Below are 18,843 nucleotides of genomic sequence, written 5' to 3'. Positions count from 1 at the left end.
CAAGAAAGAACCATTTATTATGAGGTTAAAAATAACTATTTATTAAATATTATTTATATTTTTAAAAGAAAATAATTGTAGCCAACATATTCTAATAAAACTTATTTTAATAAAGGCAATATGTAGCTATTAACAGTGAAATCATTTAAGTGAATTAATCTATCAACAGTACCTGAAACAAAGATTAAATTATTTAAAAAGTTAGCTAGTCTAAAGCCCTTAATCAAAGTACATTTCAGCAGCTCAAAGGAACAGTACTAGCTTGAGTCAGCTACATCATATTTGGAAAAGATATACATAGTCATATAACCTAAAAGTTTATATAATTCCAAATTTTCTTAACTCACTGTCAAAGTATCAGAATGTAACCATGTATATAGAGAGGAACAAGTCAAACAAGTGAAACATCTTGTTTAAAAAGTGAATAAACTTAAAGTTTGAGTTTAGCACAACAACATACTAAACAATAATAAATATCAGATCTTATATTAATGAACCAAAGTTATATGGAAAATTTGAAAACTGTAAAAAGTAGCTCATATTCATGAAGACTGTCCCTCATTACTGATTTCCACTAAAATGTAACAGGACTAAATTTAGGTATGCAAAATAATAAAAATTTTATGTTGACATCTAAAAAACAATGTATATATTTATTTTTAAACAAACAGTATTTACAATCATGATATAAACTGCATATTGACAATACAAGTCATATTCCAGTCACAATGACTGAATTATCATTATGTAATTAGTTATTTATTATTTCTCTTTTCTTAGTCTTAATAATCAGTGTACCAGATTCTTTCTTGAATCAGATATGAATCATAACTACTAACTTCATAATGTAGTTATTATTTCAAGTTTAAATTACAGTTTCATTTATTTTAATACTTACATATTTAATATTTTGATTGCTGATTCTATGTAATACAACTGCTTCAGGTTGACTATAAAATAAGCTAAAAAAAATCCAAATGCTTTCTACTGCATAGTTTAGATCCATAGCTATAATTTATTAACATTACACTAAAATGAGTTAGAATGAAATTTATACCTTTGCAGGTGTATGTATCCAAATGGCTGGGTTAAATAAAATGTGATCACAAAGCTGCTTTAACAAAGGTGCTCCATGAGATAAACCATCAAGGTATTTTGCAAAAGATAAAAATTGCTCCAGGACAGCTCTAGTTATATGAACTCTTGATGACTAAAAAAAAAAAAAAAAAAAAAAGAAAAGAAAATAAAATAAAAGATTTTCAAGCTAAAAATATCCAGAATATCAAATTTTAAGATCGCTGACTGAATTTTTCATATGCCATCTCTAAAAATTTAATTAAAATATAAAATCATATATTTCCTTTGCTATTCAAAATTTAATTATATTCAGGAACATACTATTTTAAGATAATTTTCTGAGTGACAGTTTGTTATCTGAAGCCCTTTCCAGAAGAGGTTAAATAATGCCACTATCAATGCAAACTGAAGAAATATAACTTACAAATAAAAATGGTTTCAACCCATTTTTGTATAAATTAACTACAGAAGAGATCTCAAAGGAAATTAAAATGGAATAAAATTACCACAATTTCACAAACACATGCAGGCACACGCACAGACACACGATACCAGGAAAGAGAAGTGTTTTCATGAGATCCAAACCAATGAGCAAATAAATTTATTCCACCATTCCACTGAACCACAAATGAGTTGCACATGGGCAAATACAATGCATCTTATTCAGCAAAGACCTTCAACCTACCATGGTAATAATATGAGAAACAAATCTCACCCTCCTTCGGCTTCATGACCTTCAGATTATTCCCAGTGCCCTTTGCTTAAAAGATGGAAACTGCTAAAATTTATTTATATGGCTTCTTTTTTCCATAAAATCACTCACTCTAGATGATATTTTACATTTCCACAGCTTTATATAACAATATCTCAATGCTAAACACTCACTCCCATCAAGATGTTCAACTGCCATCACCAATACATAGCCTACTACCAATGTATTTAGATAAATGACAGACCTTCCAAAATTCAACCGAAAATTTAAAGCTGCATTGTTCGATATATTTAGTAGCCGCTAGTCATGTGTTGCTTCTGAGCACCTGAAATGTGGCTAGTCCTAGGTGGTAAGCATTATAAGTATGTATACACTGGATTTTGAAGATATGAAATAAAAAATAATGCAAAACATCTTTTATAATTTTTAAATTGAGTTTATGTTGAAGTGATAAGATTTTGGATATACAAGGTTAAATATATATACATTATCAAATTTGACTCTCCTTGGCACTGTAGAAAGAACAGTTAACAAAACTGAAAAAGCCTTGCCTCACAGAACTTAAATTCTAAAGGAGGAGTAGACAGGGATATACAATAACATAAAAAAGTAAAATATATAACAAATTAAATATTAGTGCATAAAAAAACAGAGTGGATAACAAATTTGTAAAAGGGTGATTAAGAAACAGTTTTACTGAATAGGTGGCTATTAATTACTTTGAAGTATATAATAAGGCTAGCAATGATTTTTTTTAATTAATACGCTTGTTATGTTTGACGAAACACCAGTGGCTAGTAGATAAGCAAGAGTCCTACAAAATTCAAACCAAGCCTAGGAATATAACTTTATCTCAAAATTTCATTAAAAACTGGAAAAAAATGATCCTAACAAGTAGTATAATTATTAAGGTGGGGGAAATGGGAGACAAAGCAAATTAATCTTTAAGGAAAGAGAAAAACCAAAGCTTGAGCACTCACTTTAAAGAAACTTTTATAGAAAGAATACTTTTAAATTCTAAAACATTTTATTCATAGATAGGTGAATAAATTTAAAACAAGAGATCAATGGTTATATAAAGCTTTAGCCCCTCCTTCAGTAGCTATAATTTCACACAGCTTATCATATATTTTTATCCAGTAATAATGATTCCGAGAACATCATCTGGTAAATTCCACTTTTACACTTAAAACTATGAAATAGAGCAGTCACATCCTCTTCCTAGATAAACATTTTCAGATATCAGATTTTATCCTATAAAATTGTCATGTGTTTATAAAGAACACTAAAGCAGATTGGCCATTATGAACATATTCATTTGACGAAAAAATTCATAATTTGGAAACAAGTTTTTTAACTTTGCTCTGTTATAAAAAAGACATGCTGCAAAGTATCACATGAAGCCTTCCATCCACATTACTAAAAAAAAAAAAAAATGTGTTTTTTTTTCATAGCACTCAGTTAATAGTTTTTTTTTTTTAAGATAGACTTTTTTTAATTTTTATTTATTTATGATAGTCACACACACACACACACACAGAGAGAGAGAGAGAGAGAGGGGCAGAGACACAGGCAGAGGGAGAAGCAGGCTCCATGCACCGGGAGCCCGACGTGGGATTCGATCCCGGGTCTCCAGGATCGCGCCCTGGGCCAAAGGCAGGCGCCAAACGCCTGCGCCACCCAGGGATCCCTCGGTTAGGTTAATAGTTTTTATTCTAAAATTGATCTTTAGGAAATATCTTTCTAAATGTGTGGGGTTTTTTTATTGGCCTATTCAGAAATCCTGCCAGGCAGAAAATGAAAGCTCCCTTTAACAGCATGTTACCTTTACTGTATTACTTCTTCCTTCCGCTTTGCATTACTGTTAATTATTCACATATCTTTCTTTCAATATAAAGAAGATACTATCTTATTCATCTTTTTTTCTCTCTGGTCCTGCCATAATTCCTTAGCAGATGTTGAACTGAATTTATGGCAAATTCAAGAACAGAGTAAGAATAGAACAAATAAGATAAATCACAGATTAAGAGAAAAGATAGCCAACTCTGTTTTAGGGTGTTTAGTTTGAATGACTGCTTTAAAATCCTTATTTTGATATTTGCTTTAATTTCTCCAGTAAAGCTATTTTAAAAAGTGTTCTCTGTTATTGACTGTTAGAAATCTATAAAATGCATGCTCTGAAATTTAAACTTTATGACATTACTTTTATGTAATGACTATATAAGATATAATCTGTACGATGAGTGCTATATGAATTGTGATGGAACATATTTGGAAACAGAATTTCAGAAGCTAGGAAAAAACAATTATATTTTAATGTCCACTCCAGAAGTAAATAAATCAAACTCGAGCAATTGATCTTATAAGGAGAAGTTGCTATTCAGTAAAAACAGAGGTCTTTCCCACATTAAGAACAGGCCACAATGGAATAGACCACCAGTAATGTTCTTTTTTATTGCAGAAACCATTCTACTTATATCTATATCTATATCTATAGATAACATAATATATTATTAAGTAAATTATGGGAAATTAATTTAATTAGTAGAGGTACATTGTAAAATAGTTGATCATCAACATCCATTTCACTCCTTCCAAGATACCAAAACTGAGCAACAAATGGCCTAATCCAATATGAATCACTTATGTGTTGCTACTGTTGCTGTTGCTTGGGGGAGACAGGTACACAGTGATTCATCAAAATATTCATGGCAACAAATAATTCAAAGTAGGTCAAGACTTAACCCGAGCAATCGAATTGGAGGGAAGGATGCTTTCAAAAGTGGGAGAAAGAAGTTTTTCTGCCTACGCCCCCACCTGGATGTGAAAGTCTAATGCACTAAGGTGACCTGGCAATCTTCTTCTGAAAAGACAGTAGCTATAGCAGCAAATAAAATCATGAAATATGTGGCAGAGGAGGCATAATTATGACATAATTATGGGTCCTTGATGACATAATTGAGACTCAGACAACCAAACCCTAAAGCCCAACTTTATGGACATGTTTTATCAGCCACACTAATCTAGTCCCCAACATTCCCCATCCTATTTCTGAGCTTGGGAGGCTCCTTTGGCTACTAGCTTCCCACTGGGTTTGACTAGTGGAGACACCAGTAGGAAATTAAAGAACAGGAAGAAAACGAAGTTGGGGAGGCCCTGGCTTCACCCCTTCAGGCCAACAGACTATTTTTTTTTTACTAAAGATAACACTCTATCAGGTACAACTTCTCCTAGAACTACAATAACTTTCTTTTTGAGTTATGATAAACATTCACTTCTCTCACCTCTGCAAACTTTGCTGATTTCCCTTAAAAATGCTCACAACTCTCTAAAGAACTTTGCATTAAACTCTTTTCAATAACCAGGGTTGGACATGATGTCTGTTTCCCGCCAAGAATATGACTGATAAGCCACCTGTCACTAGACTTCCAGTTACATTAGTAAGCATATTTCCTAAATGTTTGAACCACTTTGACTCAATTTTTAAAAATAACAACACCCAAAAATATTGAATACCCGAGAAAACCTCCAAGTCCTTCAAACTCATATTTTGGCAAAATAAAACAAACAAACAAAAAAGGATCTCAAAAGTTGTTCATAAAATAGTTTAAATGAGACGAATAAAGAAACCTCTTACTAGGGGTGCCTCGGTGGTTCAGTTGGTTGGGGATTGCCTTTGGCTCAGGTCATGATCTCAGGATCCTGGGATCGAGCCCCATGTTGGGCTTACTGCTTAGGGGAGAATCTGCTTCTCCCTCTCTCTCTGCCCCTCTCCCATCCCCTGCTCATGCTTTCTCTCTCCCTCAAATAATAAATAAATCTTTAAAAAATATATAAGAAAGCCTCTTATTAGACTACCTTCCTTGATAACTAAGTTATACCTTCTAAAACAAGGAGATAAAGTTAACTAACACTTAACCATTAACTTGTTATTAGTTGATGATAAAATAAAAATGGAACCTTTATTATCTATCCTGTTTACCCAGCAACTGATATTAAAAAAAAAAAAAAAACAGTATAAAATTCATCTGAGAAGGTGAAAAACAAGCATGCAAATGCTTTCACTAATTCAATTAAATCCAACAAATATTTATTGAGGTGGGCATTCTTTTTTAGGTGCTGAAGATACAGCAATAAAGTGAGAACAAATAATATACTGTCCCTGCTTTCATGAAGCTGAAGCTTATATTCTAGTGAAAAGAGGCAGAAAATAAAGTAAAAAAAGAAGTCAAAATCATGCTGTAAAAAATTGGTAGATTGTAGATAGTGATGGTTATAGAAGGGGTACTTTTCTATTTAGAGTGATACGCAAAGACTTCTCTGATAAGGTATCACAAAGTGAAATCCCAAGTGAAGTGTAGAATTTCAATCCATATGGATACCTTCAAAAAGAGTGATAAAATGCTAAAGTCCTCAGATGGATTCATCCTTGTCACTTTAGTTTTAGGAAAAAGGCAAAGAGGCCTTTACATGGGCAGTGTAGCTCCAAGAGAGAAAGTAAGAAGGAGGATGATAAAGAGATGAAATCAGAGGTAAGAGAATTGTGAATTTACTCTGCAAATGATGTAGCAGTAAGGTCTGATACATTTTAGGAAGACCAGTGTGACTCCAAGTGGGAAACAGATTGTGGATAACCAATAGTTATCTCTAAGATAGAGAAAATTGAGGGATGAAAGATTTAAGAGGAAAATTAGTCGTTAAAATTTAGAAAGAGGAGGAGACACTGGTAGGAGAGAATAAAACAGGAGACCAAGGAGGTAAGAAAAAAACAAAGAAAGAATGCTGTCACGTGGGGATCCCTGGGTGGTGCAAGCGGTTTAGCGCCTGCCTTTGGCCCAGGGCACGATCCTGGAGACCCGGGATTGAATCCCACGTCAGGCTCCCGGTGCATGGAGCCTGTTTCTCCCTCTGCCTATGTCTCTGCCTCTCTCTCTCTCTGTGTGTGTGTGTGTGTGTGTGTGACTACCATAAATAAATTAAAAATTAAAAATTAAAAAAAAAAGAATGCTGTCACAAAAATACAACTGAAGGAAGCATTTCAACAAGGAAGAACTTTGAGAACTGAAATGTTAATAGGTCAAATAAGATGAAAACTGAGAACCTTAAGATGTAAGAATATGAAGACTACTGGTGACATTGGCATGAGCCATTTTAAGAAAAAAAGACTGACTGTAATAGGAACAGATCTAAAACTAAATAGGATTCCAGGAATATGAGGATGGTTTAACATGAAAATCAATTAATGCAGTTCACTAAGAAAAAAACTGAAGAAACTCGTAATTATCACAAATAATGCAAAAAAGCATTTGATCAAATTCAGCGCCCGTTTATGATAAAGAAAACTCTAAGCAAACTTATAGTAGACAGTTTTTTTTAATATGATTTAAAAATCTAATGAAAGTGGGATGCCTGGGTGGTTCAGTGGTTGGGCATCTATCTGTCTGCCTTTGGCTCAGGGCATGATCCCAGATTCCGGGGTTCAAGTCCTCATCGGGCTCTTTGCATGGAACCTGCTTCTCCTTGTGGCTGTGTCTCTGCCTCTTTTCTGTGTCTCTCATGAATAAATAAAATCATTTAAAAAATCTACTGAAAGTAATCTACAGCATATACCATACACAGTGGCTAATTATTGAAAGCTTTGCACATGAGATCTGGAATAAGATAGGGATGCTCACTATTACAACTTTTGTTCAGCACCATTCTGGAAGTCTTAGTGCAATATCAAGGGGAAAAGACATAAAAAATAAATACTGGAAAGGAAAAAATAAAATTGCATTTCTTAGATGATGAGATTTTCTACAAAGAAATGTATCTGAAAAATTAACAAACTACTAGAAATAACAGAAGAATAGCAATGCTGGTACATAAAAGGTCAATATAAATGCCAATTATATTTCGATGTAAAAAACTAACATTTGAAAAACCTCAAGTATCTAGAAATAAATCTAGCAAAAGAAAGTTTTCTACATAGAAAATTACCAAAGAGACTTAAGTAAATAGAGGGATACACCAAATGCATTTATTGGAGGGTTCAATATAAAGATATCAATGTAACACAATGAAAATCCTTGCATTTTCTGGTGGAAATTGACAAGCTGATAGATATACTGATGCAAAAACTCAAGAATAGCCAAAGCAATCTTGAAGAACAATAAACCTAGATGACATATCAAAATATACTAAAAATGCATACAAATTAAGATAGTGATGTATTGCTTCAAAGAGAAAAACCTACAATAGACAAATTCTGGAAATGATCCTTTCATATATGGTTATTGCATTTATGGCAAAAATTAAATTGCAATGCAGTGAAAACTCAACTTCAATAAACAGTACTAGGCCAGCTATCTACATATTTGGGGGGGGGGAAGAACTTTGACCCTTATACTTCATGCCATACACAAAACTCAATTCCAGATGAATTATAAGTCTAAATGTGAAAAGTAAAACAAAATTTTGAGAAGAAAACATAAATCAGTCCATGGCTTTAGAATACATTAAGATCCAAAATGGGATAATCGGGGATCCCTGGGCGGCTCAGTGGTTTAGCGCCTGCCTTCAGCCCAGGGCATGATCCTGGAGTCCCATGATGGAGTCCCACATCAGGCTCCTTGAATGAAGCCTGCTTCTCCCTCTGCTTGTGTCTCTGCATCTCTCTCTGTCTCTGTCTCTGTCTCTCTGTCTCTCATGAATAAATAAATTTTTAAAATCTTAAAAAAACAACAAAATGGGATAATCATAAAAGAAAATGAAATAGTGACCCATATTAAAATAAAGGACTTCCATTCATCAAAAAAAGATTAAGAGAATGAAAAAGCAGGTCACAGGGGAAGTAATATTATGATACATACCCAACAAAGGTCTTATATCCAGGATTAAGAAAGATTTTTCACAAATCAATAAAAGAATGATGAAACGATTCAAATGGAAAAGGGCAAACAGTTTGAACAGGTATTAACTAAAAGAGGATAACTACTAAAATACAATTAATGTATGAAAATGTTCAACTCAATTTGTCATCAGGGAAATGCAAATTAAAATATAATGGGATCTACGGAATGTAAGACTATCTTTGCAAATCATATATCTAATGAAAATTAGTATGCAGAATAAAAAATTGCTACAATTCAATAATAGAAAGAAAAATGTCACAATTTTTTTAATGGGAAAAAGTTCTAAATCGATATTCCTCCAAAGAAAATAAATAGCCAATAAGCACATAAAAAGATACTCAACATGATTAGACATCACAGAATTGTAAACAAAAAATGATATGCCATATCTATTAGGATTGCTAGAATAAAACAGACAACAAATGTTGCCAAGGATGTGAAAAAACTAGAAACCACATATACTGCTGATGATAATGTAAAATGAAGGAGCCAATTTGGAAAGCAATCTGTAGTTTTTCAAGTGGTTAAACACTGAGCTATGATAGGACCCAGCAAGTGAATTCATAGATAGGTATCTACAGAATAGAAATAAAAAAATATGTCCACACAAAAACTTGTCCAAGAACATTCATGGCAGCATTATTCATACCATGCAAGATGGAAAAAACAAAAATGTCTGATATTTGAATAGATAAACAAATTGTATTATATGCATACAAGAGAATACTATCCAGCCATGAAAAGGAATAAAGTACTGATAGATGCTATAGCATGGATGAAATCTTGTAAACATTATGGTATGTGAAACAAAATACAAAAAAACAAATATTATATGATCTCACTTATATGAAATATCTAGAATACACAAAATCAGAGTCAAAAGTAGATTACAGATTGCCTAGGAGTAGGGGTCTTGAAAGGAAATCGGGCAAACTGGCAAAGGACATGGATAATTACTCCATACAAAAGAGAAAGTGTGGATGTGCTATGAATACATATGTATGTCCAATGTTATTCAAATTTTCCAAAAATGCAAATGAAAGCCAAAATGAGATAATATTTTATGCCTAAGGTGACAATAGAATTTTAAGGATATTAATTCTGAGAGAAAGGAAAAACTATGTCTTTTTACTTGACTTACAATCTTTTCAATGAATTTCTAATTCTTTAAAAAAAATTTTAAGGTTTTATTTTTAAGTAGTATCTCTGTCCAACTTTTGGCTCACATGTGGAACCCTGAGATCAAGAGTCACATGTTCTACTGACTGAGCCAGCCAGACACCTCTCACTGAATTTCTTATTATTACTACTAAGCTTTAAGTGTAAAAGAATGCTCACTTTAGAATTATGCTGATCAAATCTCAGCAAATAGATGAAAAGTATATTCAAGGGGTAGTTCTTGTTAGTGATCTTATCATACATAGTAATAACACAAAGCATGTCGTAATATCTAATTCATGTAAAATGTAATTTTACATAAATCTTCTAAACGATTCTCAAGTACTCTAGACATAAAAAAAAGTTTTCCATGAAACCAAACACACGAATGATAATCTTGTTACTGAAAAAATTATTTCAATACAGAAATGCTGCCAATGATCATTCTATGTAATAACCTACCAGTCCTCAATCACCAATCCTTCAAAAAAGAAGAATCCTTGTTTCAAAGCAAAGATAAGTTACAAGGATTTCAGAGGTGAACAATCTGAGTTGAAAAAACTGTTTCTAAAAGTCCCCTCAAAATTATTTTGAAAGGGAAAAATAAGTTTATTCCTCTTATTCGTGGACTCACCTCTATTATTTCTCATAGAGTTCTATTTTCAGAGCAGCTGAATGTTAGAATTAACTGATAAGAATAGGCTTGAGAGAGCTAATGAGGGTAACAGATAGTTCCTTAGGAAAGAAAAAAAGCCAGTATTTGTACTCATGACTTCTCCTTTTAATTTTTAAAAGAAATCACATGATACAACCAAATTCTTTGAGACCATAATCAGAAATCCATGATTACCAGAATTGTACAGCTATGACTAAAGCAAAGAAGGTCAAAAAAAAAAAAAAAAAAAGAGAGACAAATAACACAAGATGGGAAAATTAAACCCATCTAATTTCTATTATTTATATTACGTAGTGATTTGAGAAAAGCTACCTTAAATATTCAAATATATTAAAAGCAGAGACAAATCACAAATTGTTTTGCTTATTACAAAACAAAGATATTTTTACCTTAAATTGGAAAATTAAGCAAAAATAAAAATCCACTTACAATAAAATTGACAAAGGTTCTAAAAAAAACTTAGCTTGAATCTAAAGATAGTGAAGAAACAATAAGAAAAAAGTATTAAGGGGAAATACTTTTAACTTTAAACGTAGAGGAAAGAAGTTTCTTGATTTTCTATCTTACTCAAAATTCCTAAATACACAGATTTCCCTGAACTCAATTTATTTCAATGTTGTGTGGATTAGCCTACTATAATGAACAGTCTATGAAAAGAAAAACTACAGAAAAAATATAATTAGGGGTTGTCGAGTTGTTCAGCTATGAATACTACACAATAAAACCATCAATACATATCACTTACCTTTTCAAGTAAGTAGCCAATGACTAAAAAGCCTTTTCCACCCAGCATCTGTTCTTGCATGGCTACTGAACTTTTAAGTAGTTCAACCAGGAATGCCAAAAGAGTAGCACTGCATGTAAAGTACAGACAATTTCATTATGTAATCATCAAATGTTGATTATAAACATAGTGTTCCGTTTCAGAATTTTATTATGCCAAAAGATAAAAACCAAATTCAAAACTAATCTCTATTTTGCTGACAATGATTACTATATTTTATATTGTACATGACTATATTTTCTCACAAGCATGAGAAAACTAGTCTCATCTCTTTAGAATTAAATATCAAAAATCAAAACATAAATGCATAGCTTTTTTTTTTATATCCCAAAGCCAAACACTGGAGTTTACCTACACATATGTACATTACCTGTTTTAAGTAAATATAACATAAGAAACACATCTACAAATACATCAATTCTCCACAGTATTTCCATAAAGACTTTTACCATAACATTCTTTTGAAGAACATACTATCTTAGAAAATTTAAATATATATGCAACATTGCTTTGGAAGAACACACCTGTTTTTGAAATAAACTTTCATTTATACCTATTTTTTTTAAAAGACTTTCTATTTTTTAGAAAATATCCAGAGAAATATGCAACATGTTATTTGTGTCCATATATTCACTCAGGAAAGCTCATGAGAGCAGAAAAACAAATGATCTGTATAATATTGAAATGGAAGTGGCAATTAATTACACAATGTATACACAAACACATAAAAGCACACAAAGATAAGTGCCAGACAAAGATAAAGCACTTGATAATGTCTGTTGAATGAAGAAACAAAAGAAAAATAAATGACTGCATTGGATTAAGTTTTGATAATATACTACTTCACAAAGTTACATTGAACAATTTTCAACTAACAGCATTAATACATGATGGCATTCCTAATTAAGAAAATATATATTCCTTCACTGTATATGCTTACTGTAGTTTATTACAATAAACAAGCCAAACTTCATCAGCAATTAAAATATCTATTTACTGTGCCTTATAATGTACTCTAAATTGCCTATTTATATTCATAAGAAAGTATAAAACCACAAATTTCCAAATATATTTTAAATTCATAAGTACTCGTTTCTTCAAGGAATTAAGAAAATTCGTTAATGAGGAAAACTTGAAAATCACTAAGGTCCAAAAGTGATTCTATTCTCTCAAGTTATTCTAAATTTTCTGGTTTCAATAAAATTGACAACACATTTTTCTGATAATGTGGCTATTCTAGTTCAAATCAGAAATATTCTCATTAAAAGAATCAATAGCAAAATTATTATTATTATAAAAATTGATAGTTTAATGGGTTACATGACATCAGGTAGAAAAAATATAGTATTTCTGGAAATAAAGTACTTCATTACAGGAAATTAAAATTCAGTTACATTAATTGGCCCTATTTCTTTAAACCACACAAAAAAGTAAACTAGTATTACAAGTCAATGATGTTCTTTTACTTTGTCCTAAAGTTAGATATTTACAAATTAAACACAACTACCAAAGAATCCTTTGGGATTTTTTAAAATATTTCTGTATAGAAGAACAGCTATTAGACAATCTAGTCCATTTTTAATGAATTGTGTCAACAGTAAAAGCCACTTCACAAATAATTGCATAGGTACTACTACACAAAATACTTCTGCCTAAATGTTTGAGAAGAATAAAGAATCTACTGCATAGAGATTACACAATGTCCTAATCTTTTCATGGAATTCTTACCTACAGCTGAATTAGTGACTACAGGGAAAGATGACTAAATTCCTAAACATCAACACTGCTAAAAAGAAAAGACTGGAAATGCCTATGGTCCCCATGGTCCATGAAAAAAATGCAAAAAAAAAAAAAAAACAAAACTTAAAATAAATCACCCTCCTATGTAGAACTATATAAAATTACAAGGATGCCATGGATATGCTTACTCTTTTATGTCAGAAGGGCTACTCTTTCTCAAACATCTAAGTAATTACCCAGACTTCTAATCACATTGGAGTTCCATTACAAAATCAAAAATATGAATTTTATTCCAAAATCTTAACACATGACTATGCTACCCACATAAAGTTAATTTCACTTCAGTTTTAACTATGACAACAATTGAAAAGTCAAATGCATTCACTAACAAACGTATTTTATATTATTCCTAAAACTGAATGCAATAGCAATACCATATCTTTTCAAAAAAATCTTTAAAATAGGTATATTTGACATGGTGGAGTAATAGTAAATAGATGGCCATCTTCGAAGAGGTACATTTTCAAACATAATTTAACAAACTTACCAGTAACTAAAATGCATCGGATTGCTGCAGGGCTCACAATAAACTTGCAAAATTCTGTGTACTGCCATACAAAATTTCTCTCCATTCTTGCCTATTTCCAACTCCCCTAGATACAAAGGCAAATATAAAGGATACTTCAGCCCATTCCTATATCTCCTACATTACCACTTCCTGTCTAGACACAACAGTTCATCTGTAGAGGATCTAAGTACATAGGATAACCAAAAACCAAGTATCTGTGTTGGCCAAAACTAGTATATACAACATAGAAGATTCTCTTGAAAAGTATAGCTAGAAACAGATTTTCATAGGAATATTTTACTTGATAGACAAAAAGTATACTGACTTCACTCATAAAGTAAAATTGCTAAACTTTTCAATAGACAGTACTATAACATATCATGTTCTATATGTAGCAATTCTACTTCAGGAATAGTTAGGAGTGTTTAATAATCCTGTCTCCTTTTAAGGAAAATGACACTAACAATCTATAAGGTTAATCTTAAAAATAATTACCATCTTCCAGTTCTTAATAACTTCTATTAAATTAGAAAGTAATATTTATTTTAAGAACATACTCATAAAGGGCTAGACCTTAGAAAAAAATGAAGGAAATAGTATAATAATATCTCTAATGACTCAGCATACTTATTATCTCTCTAGAACTTTCTCGTCCATATTATTAAAGAATACCACATAATCTTGGCCCACAATCACCTGAGAATATATAATAACTATATATGAACATGACTAATTTCCTTTTCTAATATAAAATATGTACTATATTTAGGTTCCATTAAAATTTCTATATAAATTTTGACTTGATTTTAATATAATTTTATTCATTTGAAATTGTCCATTATTTATTTTTTTAAATAACTAATGTAAATAACTCATGCCATGTGATCCTAAAAGTTTTATTATTTTTGAGGTATTTGATTATTTAAACATATATCAAAAGACAGACCTAATGTATAACTGAAATGATTAAATTGAATACATAACCAAAGTTCAGTTCAAGACAGTTCCTAGGATTCAGAAACTGGCTTTTCAATCTGCTTTGTACTGAAACAAGCCATGTATCTCAGCTAGATGAACTGCTTAAGTATATTGAGAAGAATGGCATTCATAAGTTAAAAAATTAAAGACTGCCCAAGATCCAACACTCCCTCCCCTCTTAAAAGGATATTTTTAATATCTTAAGAAACACTACAGACAAAATAATTGCCAGAATAAATTCAAAAGGAGATTAAGTTTCATTAAGATTAAGGTACCAGAAAAGGGAGAAAATCTTTTGACTTTTTCATAAGGTTTCTTCTTTTATATAGCCTAATTTGGTAGGAAATACATTGAAATCTTGCAAAGGATGATTAAAATTATATAAAATATCTAATACCATTGTTTCTATGCTATTTCTTTGACTAGAAAACTTTTCTGAGATGAAGAGTGATCGAGCAGGAACAAAACTGTAAAAGAAATCAACTCAAGTCTCATACCCAAGGTAATTTCTCATTCAACAAAATTAATTTCTAGTGACACACATGCAAAAAAAAAAAAAAATCTCACAGAAGTTAGAAGAGTTAAGTTCCTTCACAGTTCAAAATTAGAAAGGTCTAAACCAAAGTTTCTAATTCCAGGTACATTTAATGGTTACTTTTAGACAATGTATTTCTGAGGATTCACTCTAAAAGAACACTGCCTACCTGCCTAATACACAATGAACTTGATACACAAACTGTCACATTCATCAGTTCAGACATCAAGTGGAAATACATGCCGAAATAAGTAAAATACATTTATCTGCAGAGTCAAATAAGGAAAACAGTGAGATGCAGCACAGTAAAATGTAAGGACACATGGAATACACTGGTAGCACATGAAATCACTAAGCCTGCCCATACCCATGATATCTCTCAGTAATGTCTACCTTTTCTTGCAGCCTGATAAGGAGACAGACAGTCTTATAAACTGATTTTACTACCACTCTCATGGCTATTTAAAAGTATTCTTTAAAGGTCCTATTTTAAAGTTAATCAGGCTGTTACACATTTTTACCTTCCTCTGGTAACAGATTTTATGTTTTATCAGTCTATTTTATCTCTGACAAAATATAAGCAAAAAAAAATCTAAGTTTATAAACTTGTGATTGAAATGTCTCAAAATCTGTCTTGATTAGGAAAAAAAAATCTTTAACTTTTTTACTTTTAAAGGAATTTATTCTAAACTTCTGACACAGTTATATGTTAGTATATAGTATATCCTGGTATTTACATAGTTTGAGAACAAAACAGCCTTTTGATATGCTCCATTCATAACTCTATAAATAGCCAATAGATATTTACTAAAAAGACTCTAATGTAGAAGAAATAACTCCCAAAGCCTACTACTTTACAATTTAATCCCAATCGAAAAATGACTACTTACAATGCTCTATTGTTCTTGTCCCTTTATGAAAATTTAGTGGACATGCTACAAGTGGCAGCACCACTACAGTAACCACGTATAATCCATGGATACATGAATACTTTAGAAATTTAATGATATAACTTAACACCTAAAAAGTTCAAAGTTTCAAAATTAAAATAGAGAGCTTATAATGACACATGTGTGACCTTAACTATGCGCATCCTCCAATGCCTTTCATGATCAAAATATGCCACAGAAGGGAGGCCCAATGGCATTTTCAGCCAGGCACAGCCTATTTAACAGAAGCAGGATTATAAAGTATACCCTGGAAGTAAAATTATCCAATAAAGAAATTATCCAATAAAAGAAATTATCCAATAAAGAAAACAAATATTAAAACAGCTGTATACAGAAGGCTGAAATAGTTATTTGGTACTCAGCCTTAACAGAAATTTTCTATTTTTAATTATTTTTTAAATAACCTGGCAATAAAATTGACTTTTCTTATTTCTTATTTTGTGTGTGTGCACAATTCTGAAAATGTTAGATATGGAAATTTGTGTAACCCCACCACAATCAAGATACACATCAGTTCCATCACATCAAGAAAATCATCATTTATCCTATCCCTTTAGAGCTTTTTAAATCACATCCTTCCAAATCCCATAATCTTGAATAACTTCTCATATCTTATTTTTCAATACAGATTTGACATTTCAAGAATGTCATATAAATTGAATCATATAGTATGGAACCTGAGTTTGTCTTTCTGAGCTCAACATATTGCCTTTGAGACACATCCAAGTAGCTGCACATGTCAGGAGTTTATTCCTCTAATTGCTGAATAGTATTCCATTTTATAAATGGATTACAACAGTCTGTGTACATTTGATTTGTATCTAGTTAACAATTACTAATAGGACTGCTATAAAAATTCATATAAAGGCTTCTGTGTGAACACGGTTTTCATTCATTTCTCATAAATACAAACCTATGAGTAGAGAGCTGAATTATAAGGTAAGTGTGTATGTTTAACTTTGTAATAAAACCTGCCAAACTGCCACAGTGGCTGTACCACTTGGCAACTCCACCACTAATATAATACAGTTGTTTCTCATCCTCCCCAGCACTTGGCACAATGAGTATTTTTTATTTTGGCCATTCTACAAAGTGTGTAGTTGTATCTTATACTAGTTTTAATAGACATTATCCTATTGATTAATAATGCTAAACATCTTTTCATGTGCTATTTTGACATCCTTATATCCTCTTTGATGAAGTGTCTGCTCAAGTTTGCCCATTTTTTTAAATTGGATTTTATGTTTTTTTATTATTTAAGTTTAAGGGATTTCTTTATATATTCTTGATATAACCTTTGCCAAATAGATTTTCTACCATCTTCCCTTAGCCTGTAACATCTTTTACAAACTAAAAAATTTTAACTTTGATGAAGTCAAAGTCAAATTTATCAATTTCGGTCTTCTATGTACATGATTCGATTGTCAGGTCTAAAATGACTTTGCCTAGTGTAAATCACAATGATTCTCTCCTACATGTTTTCTTCTAAAAGGTCTATAGTTTTATATTTTACATTTAGAGTTAATTTTGAGTTAATTTTTTCAAGGTGGGAGGTTTAAGTCAAGAGCCATTTTTTTGGCATACAATTATCCTTCCTTCCTTAGACTGATTTTGCAACTTTGCCACAAATCAATTGTCCATATATGTGTAGGACTATTTCTAGACTCCGTTGCAGAGACATGTGTGTCTATCATCTTGCTGATATCACATACTGTATTCATTATTAGAGCTTTATAGTAAGTTCTAAAGCCCAGGCAAGTATGATTCCTTCAACTTTATTCTTCTTCAAAGGCATTTTAGCTATCCTCGTTACTTTATCTTTCCATATAAATTTTAGAATTACTTTGCGTATATCAACAAACAAATCTAACCAGGATTTAATTGGTATTGGGTTAAATCTACAGATCAATTCAATGAAATCTTTACTGTGTTGAGCCTTCCTATACATGAACACAATATATCTCATCATTTATTTAATACTTTCATTTCTTTCATCAGCAATTGCATATTTCAGCACACAGGTCCTTACATGTTTTGGACATTTATATTTTAAACATTTAAATTTCTGGAGCTTCTGTTAAAGGTATTTTTCATTTGGTTTCCTACTATACTTTGTTAATGCACAAAAATAAAGTTCACTTTTGCATAAGAAACTTGTCTATTGCAAATTTCCTGAACTTACTAGAATTATGTGTGTGTGTTAATTCTTAGGAATTTTTACATAGACAACCATGTCATCTGTAAAAGGAATAGTTCTATTTTTTCCTTTACAACCTGAATGACTTTTGATTCTCTATCTTGCCTTACTGCAATAGTTAGACCTTTGATTGGATCAGAACCACAAAGGTACAGCTCAGAGTTGAATTCATACATAATGTTATTGAGCTACTTCCCAGGTTCTTTCCTTTGCATTATTTCTCTAATAATTTCTGATTGTGGGGCTCTTCTTTTCATTTCTGCTATCAAAATGCTAGTGCTCCAGTTTCCTCACTGTGCTGAACACTTCTATAATGCTGCTCAAATCCAGGGCAAATCAGCAGTAAGAGAGAGATAAAAGAAACCAATATATAGGCTTCTGGTTCTAAAAGCAAAAATCCTGAAATCCATGAGTCCATCCATTTTATCAATTAAAAAACTGAAAGGACTAATAACCCAAGAATTCTTCTAGGATCCAAAGAGAGGGGAGAAGAACAGGGCAAACTGATGCCCCCAAGAATGGGGAGATACAAAGCAAACTCTAAGGAATCATGGGTCATCAGAGCAGAGACACAC

The 18,843-nt window shown here is 31.6% G+C and overlaps 1 protein-coding gene across 9 annotated transcripts in view; it reads right to left on the bottom strand.

The window, feature by feature from the left end:
- Window positions 1-18,843, bottom strand: part of NBEA (neurobeachin) — a 664,605-nt gene that overhangs the window by 517,283 nt on the left and 128,479 nt on the right. For 8 of the 9 annotated variants that reach the window (XM_041767622.1, XM_041767623.1, XM_041767626.1 and 5 more), the window contains exons 11-12: window positions 11,262-11,370; window positions 1,058-1,210 (exon numbers count right to left, since the gene is read on the bottom strand). In XM_041767622.1, the coding sequence (XP_041623556.1) occupies window positions 1,058-1,210; window positions 11,262-11,370 (262 nt within the window). Of the gene's footprint in view, window positions 1-1,057; window positions 1,211-11,261; window positions 11,371-13,587; window positions 13,694-18,843 lie in introns of all 9 variants that reach the window. The other variant, XM_041767630.1, reaches the window with a different exon arrangement.

Source organism: Vulpes lagopus, chromosome 8 (genome assembly GCF_018345385.1).
Source record: "Vulpes lagopus strain Blue_001 chromosome 8, ASM1834538v1, whole genome shotgun sequence".
Lineage (NCBI taxonomy): Eukaryota > Metazoa > Chordata > Mammalia > Carnivora > Canidae > Vulpes > Vulpes lagopus.
The sequence above is the reverse complement of the archived record's forward strand: the minus strand, read 5'-3'. Positions and strand labels throughout refer to the sequence as shown.